This window comes from Gastrolobium bilobum, unplaced genomic scaffold (assembly GCF_033153095.1).
Source record: "Gastrolobium bilobum isolate Gb01-03AN ecotype WA unplaced genomic scaffold, APGP_CSIRO_Gbil_v1 utg3108, whole genome shotgun sequence".
Lineage (NCBI taxonomy): Eukaryota > Viridiplantae > Streptophyta > Magnoliopsida > Fabales > Fabaceae > Gastrolobium > Gastrolobium bilobum.
In genome coordinates this window covers 39137-48421 of record NW_026897377.1, presented here as the reverse complement: position 1 = coordinate 48421, position 9285 = coordinate 39137, and the positions used below count along the sequence as shown (strand labels likewise).

At 33.2% G+C, this 9285-nt stretch overlaps 1 protein-coding gene across 3 annotated transcripts; it reads left to right on the top strand.

The window, feature by feature from the left end:
- The first annotated feature begins 884 nt into the window (after positions 1 to 884).
- LOC133306425 (G-type lectin S-receptor-like serine/threonine-protein kinase At1g11330) lies at positions 885 to 6710 on the top strand. 3 transcript variants are annotated; one of them, XM_061506745.1, is made up of 8 exons: positions 885 to 898; positions 1309 to 2531; positions 2652 to 2777; positions 4736 to 4887; positions 4970 to 5180; positions 5810 to 6050; positions 6136 to 6286; positions 6371 to 6710. In XM_061506745.1, exons 2-8 carry the CDS (start codon positions 1337 to 1339, stop codon positions 6674 to 6676), a joined length of 2382 nt encoding a protein of 793 aa, XP_061362729.1. In that variant the 5' UTR covers positions 885 to 898; positions 1309 to 1336; the 3' UTR covers positions 6677 to 6710. The 3 variants fall into 3 exon arrangements, with proteins under 3 accessions (XP_061362729.1, XP_061362728.1, XP_061362727.1); XM_061506744.1 differs by lacking the exon at positions 885 to 898 and having other exon boundaries at positions 1115 to 2531; positions 5810 to 5875; positions 5951 to 6050; XM_061506743.1 differs by lacking the exon at positions 885 to 898 and having other exon boundaries at positions 1115 to 2531.
- Positions 6711 to 9285: the final 2575 nt, after the last annotated feature.

Sequence of the window (9285 nt, the reverse complement as noted above, 5' to 3'; positions counted from 1 at the left end):
GATCTTTCAATAATACTCTTCTTTCCCTTGTCTTGATGGTGGTTTAAAGATTTTTAGATGAATAACATTCTCTTGTAGACTTTATTTCAGCATCCAGTAATTGTATTTTTCTTATTTTTCCCATTTCTTTGATTCTATTTCTATATGATATACATTCTAGAGCTGAGGTATTATGTTGACTCTTTATTGTTTGTCATTTTTTTTTTACGAGAAGTACTAGTGCATGCATGAATGGAACTGTCTTTGCTCTATACGATTATTTTTTTTGCTTAATTAGTATATTTAGTGGGAGGCCTACAAGGCCTGTAGGCCATGTCAGGCTTTCTTATTTTTGAAAATGGACCGGACTTGGCCTACAAATAAAGCCTTTAATAAGCTGAATTTTTTTTTAACGTAGGCTTGAGGCAGAATGGCTAAAGCTCAGCCCATTTACACCCCTAGGTGCAACTACTTGAATTGGAAACCGGATCACTGCTCGTTCCGATCCATATTGAAACTGGCCCCTTCATGTATAGTTGTATCACCAACTACCAAGTCACAAATAATTTGGCTATTTTATTAATCATGGTCTGTAAAAGTAATTTTAGATTTTTTAAGATCATTTCTAGTTACAATATAAAATCGAAACTAACCCAATAGATTCAGACTTTCCAACTCCCAGCTTTCATATCAATCAATATAGTTAAATCAGACCAATACCATGAAAAAGTAACCTCAAATAACAGGGCATGTGTCTCTTGGCTTCCAAATGTTGTGATCACTAAAATTGACCCCTTTTACAAATGCAGGGTAGCCATTTTCAATTTCACTTGTAGGATTAAATTTAGAAATGCACTTCTAGGAATTGCTTAAAAGAAAAAGTTCCATTAAATTATAATTATTCATTGTACTACGGATGGTACTTCTAACAAGTCTTGATTTATGAACGTCTTAGTTCCTTTATTTATTTATTTATTTATTTATTTATTTTTGTTTTGGCTTTTGAATAAAATAATGCCAATAATGAAAAAGAAAATTTCTTCCTTTGTGATTAGCATTGTTTAGGCAAAACTAAAGTCAACTAAGCTCAAGAGGGTGTCTTAGTGCATAGCTCTAAAATTCAACACCAACTTCAACATTAATTTTGTTGGGAACATGGGATGCACCCCATCAAACCCAAAGTAATACTAGTATTCCTCAAGAAGACAGAGAGAATATCATCAAAACCACACTAAGATATCCACATTTCTGCTACAATCAATTCATTAGATTTATGGGTTTTCTAATTCATACTAATTACTTACTGATTACTTTGCTCATATTTTCCAGCTTTTGTTTGGGCTTGGGCTTGAGCTTGATGAATGATACTATTACATCAACCAGATCCATCAGAGACCATGAGACAATAAGCTCAAACAACAGTGACTTCAAGCTAGGATTCTTCAGCCCTGAAAATTCAACAAATCGCTATGTAGCAATCTGGTATCTCTCTGAATCCTACATTATATGGATAGCTAATAGAGATCAACCCCTTAAAGATTCTTCTGGTGTTGTCAAAATTCTTAAGGGTGGCAATCTTGTAGTATTGAATGGGAAAAATCTTGTCATATGGTCAACAAATTTGACAAGTAATGTTACCAATTCAAGTGCTCAACTTGAAGATTCTGGAAATCTGGTCCTTCGAGATGATACAAGTGGAGTAACAATATGGGACAGTTTCACACATCCAGCAGGTGAGGCCGTGCCACAGATGAAAATTGCTACAAACAGAGTTACAGGTAAGAAAATAGAGTATATATCATGGAAAAGCAATTCTGATCCTTCTACTGGGTACTTCACTGGTAGCCTTGAACGCTTGGATGCTCCAGAAGTGTTTTTTTGGTTCAATAAAACTCGCCCATATTGGAGAACTGGTCCATGGAATGGAAGGGTCTTCATTGGGTCACCAAGGATGTTAACTGAGTATCTAAATGGGTGGCGTTTAGATCATGATGATGATGGAACTGTTTATCTAACTTACATTTATGGAGACCCTTCTACCTTTGGAATCCTTTCCTTGACTCCACATGGCACACTGAAATATGTAAGGTTTTTGAACAAGAAGGAAATTCTGACTCTTGAGGTAGATCAGAATAAGTGTGATTTTTATGGCACTTGCGGGCCATTTGGAAATTGTGATCCTTTAAACTCTCCAATTTGCAGCTGTTTTCAAGGGTTTGAGCCTCGGAATTCAGAGGAATGGAATAGGAAAAATTGGACTAGTGGATGTGAGAGAACTGCACCACTTGAGTGTTCCAAGTTGAACAATGGAAGTGCAATACAAAAAGATGGGTTTTTGGTGTTTCATAATATGAAAGTTCCTGACTTTGCAGAGAGATCAGATGGTAACCAAGAAAAATGTGGAACAGATTGCTTAGCAAATTGCTCTTGCTTGGCTTATGCATATGATTCTTATATAGGCTGCATGTATTGGAGTAGAGACTTAATTGACTTGCAGAAATTTCCATATGGAGGAGTTGATCTCTTCATTCGTGTGCCCCAATCTGAACTTGGTATGTTTTTCTTACTTTTCCTTTTATGAATCTTTATTTTGACATGTTATCCAACAAGGCAGGGACCAAAGTTGTTTAACTTGTTTTTGCTTCTATTCTAATGTGCTGAATAACAAACAGTTACAGGAGGGAAAAAGGGAAGAGGACACAAGACACTAATCATGGCCATTACAGGGTCAGTTGGAACTTTTGCTTTAGCAGTGTGTGCATATCTTTTGTGGCGGAAATGGACTCCTAAGCATACAGGTAATTAAAATTGCTTTATTACCATTTCACACGTAAATTCAAGGACATTCACATTTGAGGAGGGAAAACACACACTAGTAACAATAACAATTTTTGCACCCATTACTCTAGCTACTTGCATCTAAATGTTCAAGTGAATTCTCATTTGCAAAAAAAATTAAAAATATTTCATTCAAGTAAAACCTATAGTTAATAATAAGTGTGAATTGTAAGTTGATCCCTCCTCCACACATTTTTCTTGTGCAAATTCAATAGGGTAGTCGAACAAAATAAATAGGTAGGGAGGGTATTGTAATGTGTTACTGGATCATTGATTTCATTCTCTTAGGCCGTAGGAGGAGAAAAAGAAAATTCATGCTTAAACTAAATTCAACATTTTGGATGTGCATCATGCAAATAGAATATAATTGATTTGATCTCTTCTATTAGGATTGCATCTTAGAGTTTCAATCAAACCAACAGTTTTTTTAGTTGCTAACCGTAGATATGATGTACTCGATTCATGTAGAGAAAAAAAGGGATAAACAAAAATCAACGTTCTTAAAGTAGAGGAAGAAATTCTTTGAACTTAATGGTTAAGCACTATGCCAAGAGGGGACAACGAAAATAATTAATTGCTTGACATTTTGAAACGAATATGTATAGCCACTAATCTTCCAATATAATGCGACAAAGATGGACTATGAATAGGTGTAGCCACAAGAAATGGTTTACTGTTTGCGCCGTGAATATTGAATTATTGCATGTGCTTTGGAAACTCAGTCGTTGACTAGTCGTCATCATGTTCGGTGTAATTTTTTCCATGAAAATGATAAATGTGCATAAACCTCACAAATGGACGGCTATTGTTGGATTAAAATGAAATAAAAAAAAAAAATATTAAAGGCAAAGTGGGGGGAAGGTGAAGATAAAGATAACGGGGACCAGTGTAATTAAGTTTGAATAGGTGATTTGATTGAATCAATTAACGAGTCATCAGTGCAATAGTTAAACCGGATTTATATATAACTATGTAATAAATATAATAATAAATATTTTTAGTAATAAAGTCCTTGTAATCTAATGGTAAATGTTGTTGCCTACCATCAATAGTGTTTAATACTGGTTGAGTGCACAACGGATATCGCATTAATAATAAATATATTCATGCTATTTTTCACTTTAATTTCAATATATATTATAATATTGATTATAAAATATTTTTATTAATGGTTAAAAAAATATATATTTTGCAAATACTTCTTTTTAACAATAAATAACATAACATACTTCTGAAGAGATGTTATTTAAAAAAAGTCTCCAATATTTTTGTTTTGTTTTGAAAACAAATAAATAAAGAAAAAAATCAATCATTAAATTATCATCACAGTAATTTTAGTATTCTTTTAATTTACATGAATTTAAGATGAGAATTATTTATGTTATTAATTATTATTTATTTAAATTAATTTAATGTAAATTTTTAATTTAATACAAATTATATATAAAAAATTATCATAACATAAATGTATGATCAATCCATGGTCCCCGGTCAGCCGATCAAGTCCGTTCTGATAATAGTGAAGGGGATAATTAATTTGGTAACATCTGTAAAATATAATATGGGTAAGCAACTGTAACTGATGCATATTAATCTCTTATGTTTAAATATAAGCAACTGTCATATTATAAATTTCATTATGACAAATTTTATAATATTCAAACATCAATATATTATGAATTATTTGATATTTTTACACAGAATTCAGGGGATGATAACTGTAGGAGGTTTCGTTATTTTAATAGTAGTCTAAGTTCAGACTTATTTAGGACCATTCTTAAGAGAGCCAAAAAAACATTGTTGGAAAACATAGACTTATTGTTGTTTTAAGCTTTTTTTTTTAAAAAAAATTCTGGATTTATTTAAAAATGGACCAAACAATGTATGTTTGCTAACCAATGACCAATAATACATTCAGGAAGTCAGCCTCAAAACTTGAATATCGGTGATAAAAAACAAATGAAACTGGAAGAGCTGCCACTATTTGATTTTGAAAAGCTTGCAACTGCTACAAACAATTTTCACTTAGCTAATATGCTTGGAAAGGGAGGTTTTGGACCAGTATACAAGGTAACTTTATCTTAGGAATGCCTTCAATTTTATATTTTTTAATTATAGTACAAATCAGTATTAAATATTTTCACTATCTTAGGGACAATTGGAAGATGGCCAAGAAATTGCAGTGAAAAGACTCTCGAAAGCTTCTGGACAAGGATTAGAAGAATTCATGAATGAAGTTTTGGTGATTTCTAAACTTCAACATCGCAATCTTGTAAGAATTCTTGGTTGTTGTGTTGAACGAGACGAACAAATGCTGGTTTATGAGTTCATGCCAAATAAAAGTTTGGATGCATTTATCTTTGGTTAGTTCTTGCCTCTCCATATTCTAAATTCAAAACTTTTAGCTTTCTATCTATGAAAAAATGTCTATCATTTTAAAGGGTTTAAAGTTGCGTTATTTTAAGTGAGATAAAGAGATAGATAAAAGGGAGAGAGAGTGGACAAAAAAATAAAATAAAAGTGTGGGTCTCGTTTCTTTGTGAGAGTGAAATGTTATAAGTTGTGTCATATAAAAGGACAAATATTTTTCCCATATATATATATATTTCTCATGTGGGAGATAATTTTATCTCTCATACACATATAACCCAAGTGAGATCATGTGAAGAAAAGAGGAAGAAGAGAGAAAATATGAACTTCACACACTTTTATATATGTTTATAAATAAAAGACAAATTATATTTACAAGCTTTTTTTTTTTCTCACCATCACTTTTATTGTTAGATCAAAATCAAAGTATGTCATTTAATAACCGTTGATTTTATTTTAATCGAATGAAGTTTTAAGTATAACTTTTTTATTTATTTTTTTGCCAATGAAGCTTTTTGAGACATGCTACTTTCGTTGTTGAAAAAAGTATGATTATTTTCTATTCAACGTTCTAAAAGCATTCAATTTTGTCATAGCTTTCATGTATTGATTTATTTTTTAGATCCACTCCAAAGGAAAGTTCTAAATTGGAGAAAGCGCTTCAATATAATTGAAGGAATAGCTCGAGGTATACTTTATCTTCATAGAGACTCAAGACTAAGAATTATTCATAGAGATCTTAAGGCAAGCAACATCTTATTAGATGCTGAGATGAATCCAAAGATATCAGATTTTGGTTTAGCAAGAATTTTTAAGGGTGGTGAAGATGATGCAGAAAACACAAAAAGAGTTGTTGGAACTTAGTAAGTACTCATTTCCTATTGTACATGATTATCTTAGAATATTGAGTGGTTTAATAGTTACTTGTATTATGTGCTATAATTGCAGTGGTTATATGCCCCCTGAATATGCAATGGAGGGTCTCTTCTCAGAGAAATCAGATGTCTATAGCTTTGGGGTTTTATTGCTAGAGATTGTTAGTGGACGAAGAAACACTAGCTTCTATAACAATGAGCAATCGCTTAGCCTTGTAGGATTTGTAAGTCTACATGTCTCATGTCCCTCTTAATTACAAGGGGTCTCATTATTATTCTTAATAATAAAGTTTTGTTGTTTTTTCTAGGCATGGAAACTATGGAACGAAGACAATACAGTATCTTTAATAGATACAGAGATATGGGATCCATTACTCGAAAGTAGTATGTTGAGGTGCATACACATAGGACTTCTTTGTGTGCAAGAACTTACAAGAGAAAGACCAACTATATCCACTGTAGTTTTGATGCTCATTAGCGAGATTACACATCTTCCTCCACCAGGGTTAGTTGCATTTGTCCAAAAGCAAAATTTTCCAAGTATAAATTCCAATCAAAAAAGTCAATGTAACTCGAACAACAATGTAACTCTTAGTGAAATCCAAGGTAGGTAATGTATGGGATCAACAGTGTTATTGTTAACATTAATTCTTTGTGATCAAGTAATTTGATTTCATAATATTAATAGTATATCTGGTTTAGATTTTAGTCAATTCAAAATAAATCCTTAGTGCTGAATGGACTCCTATAGGAAATGATATTGTCTTGTGAACTATACAAAATCAACTGTGACTTATGAACCTTCAAAATTGAATTTTTTATTTATTTATTTTTATGCATTCTAGCTTTAGCATCGATCTTTGATTAGAAGAGATTTTTCCACACTGCTGAATATGATTTTTTTTCAATTTTTTCTTTTCCTTCATTTTTATTTTCTATTTATTTATTTCTTTAATACGCTCTTGCTATTTTTTTTTTAAAAGTTTATCAACTGCCAATTCCAGTTAATTTGAAATATTGCTTTTTAAAGTTGGTCATGGATTTTATATTCGTCGGTATAAACGTCGTTAAACTTTTGTTGTGTGGTTTGTCACTTGAGTTTTAAAATTGGTCTACATGTGTTAATTTTTTATTAAATGTACTAGAAAACGGCTACATCCAGCAAAATTTCATCAACTAATTGGTAAAATACAAAAATAAAAATAAAAATAAAACCCTCAAACTTTGTATAGTGTGTTAATTTTGAAAAAGGTTCAACAATTCATTTCATTTTTATAAAAAATTGAAAAAATAAATATCAATAGAAATGGACATATAAGCAATGTGTGTTGACAGAAAACAATTATTTCCACTTGTGACAACCAAAATTCCATAGGTGAGAAAGGAACTTTCATAAGGAAGAGATTTCAGACAGTTGATCAATAGGAGGAAGGTAAGTAGTATAGTAACACTCTTAGTGATCACCTTAAGAATAAGGGGTCACCTCGTTCATGAAGGTTCTGTACTGAGTCATTGTTGGGAACGAAGTCGCCATAGAAATATAGGGCTTCGTACACCGTTTAGCCCATAAGCTGAGGAATCAGAGTTGGTATTATAGAGACCTAAACAAATTCATTGGGCAATGTCTTAAGCCAAGATTTTAGTTGATTTAATAGTGGATTAGTGGATCCACTCCCTTTTTTTAATTTATCGTTTCGTTTAACAAACCACTGTGTTATTCTTTGCTAAAGCTCATTTTAATTTTCTGCATTTTATATCGTTTCACACCACACCATACCTCAACCATTTATTCCTATTATCTATCATTCCTCCTTATATTAGGAAGGACTTGAGTATATAACAATGCGAGGAATTGTTTGAAGTTAAACTCAACCATTTGTCACATGAAAACACCCTTAGAATACTTGGGAATGTCAACCAGGACAATTCAATAGTGTTAACTTATTCTTTTTATTCTTTAACACAACTTAAAATATCAGTTAACAATACTTTCTCCGTGGGAATGATAATCTGGGACTTAAACAGTCTCATTTATTACTTGATGTGTGCACTTGCCCGAAGTGACCTTCATTCTAAGGAACAAATGTGTTTCCCCTGACTGATTGTAAAAAGGACCAAACATCATAATCTTGTGAACGAATGTGTTTTCCTCGATAGACTGCAAGAGAACCCAACACTCGTCTTCTTTTTGGTAGCTCGACCAGATCAAAGGCATGATTCTCATACAAGGATTTAATCTCATATTGCATGGCTTTCTCCCACTCTTCCTTTTCAGCACTGGTCACTGCCTCTTCATAACTCCGAGGCTCTCATTCTTCTGCAACGATTGTGTACTCGTCTATAGGATATTTAGTGGAAGGGCGACTAATTTGGATAGATTGCCAAGTTTGTGGTTGTTCCTCGGAACCTGGTTCTTCTATTTCATCTCGGACTTTTGGATGTTCTGAATCTATCTCAATTCAGTAGGTGGCTCTTCTTGTTATTCGCCCTTCTTAGTGTTTTGGTGATTGGATTCTCCCCTTACTTCAGCTCGGACAGGGGAGACTAGGTCTTCATGACGAACAACTATTCAAACCTTGGGTTGTCCTCTATAGTCTGACTCTCCAAGAAAACTACATCTCGGCTCCTCACAACCTTCTTGTTGACAGGGTCCTAAACACAATAGCCAAACTCGTTCTTTAGTGAGCCGAGATAAACACACTCTTAGGTCTCGGCATTAATCTTTGCTCGTTCATTCTTGGGAATATGCACAAATGAATGACATCTGAATATCTTCAAATGCTCATACTTTGTCTTCCTTCCCGTCCAGACTTCTTCCGAGATGTCTCTTTCCAAAGGACTTGAGGGTGATACCCCATAATGTCTTAGGAAGCTTGGCATGTGACAACATACTTCAGACTCGTTCTTCAATTGTCCAGTTCATTCTTTCTGCTACACCATTCAATTGAGGTGTCTTCTCTAGCTTTATACCTGCCGCCTTGCAGTACATCTTAAATGAACCTGGGTATTCTCTACTGTTGTCAGCTCGGATGATCTTCAGCTTTCTGTTGATCTCCCTTTTAACCTTCGCATAGGAATCCTTGAATGCTTGGAGTACTTGGTCTTTCAAATTTAGCAAGGTCACCCACACTCTTCTGGTGTGATCATCAATGAATGTGACGAAGTAATACCCACCACCTAGAGATTTTTCTGACATATAACTCACATTAGTATGAACAAGATC

Excerpts from the sequence above, each read along its gene's own strand:
- LOC133306425 (XM_061506743.1), top strand. The coding sequence starts at position 1,253 with ATGGGTTTTCTAATTCATACTAATTACTTACTGATTACTTTGCTCATA. Across the intron at positions 2,532-2,651 it reads TGTGCCCCAATCTGAACTTG|TTACAGGAGGGAAAAAGGGA; the intron begins GTATGTTTTTCT and ends AATAACAAACAG. Across the intron at positions 5,181-5,809 it reads TTTGGATGCATTTATCTTTG|ATCCACTCCAAAGGAAAGTT; the intron begins GTTAGTTCTTGC and ends TTTATTTTTTAG.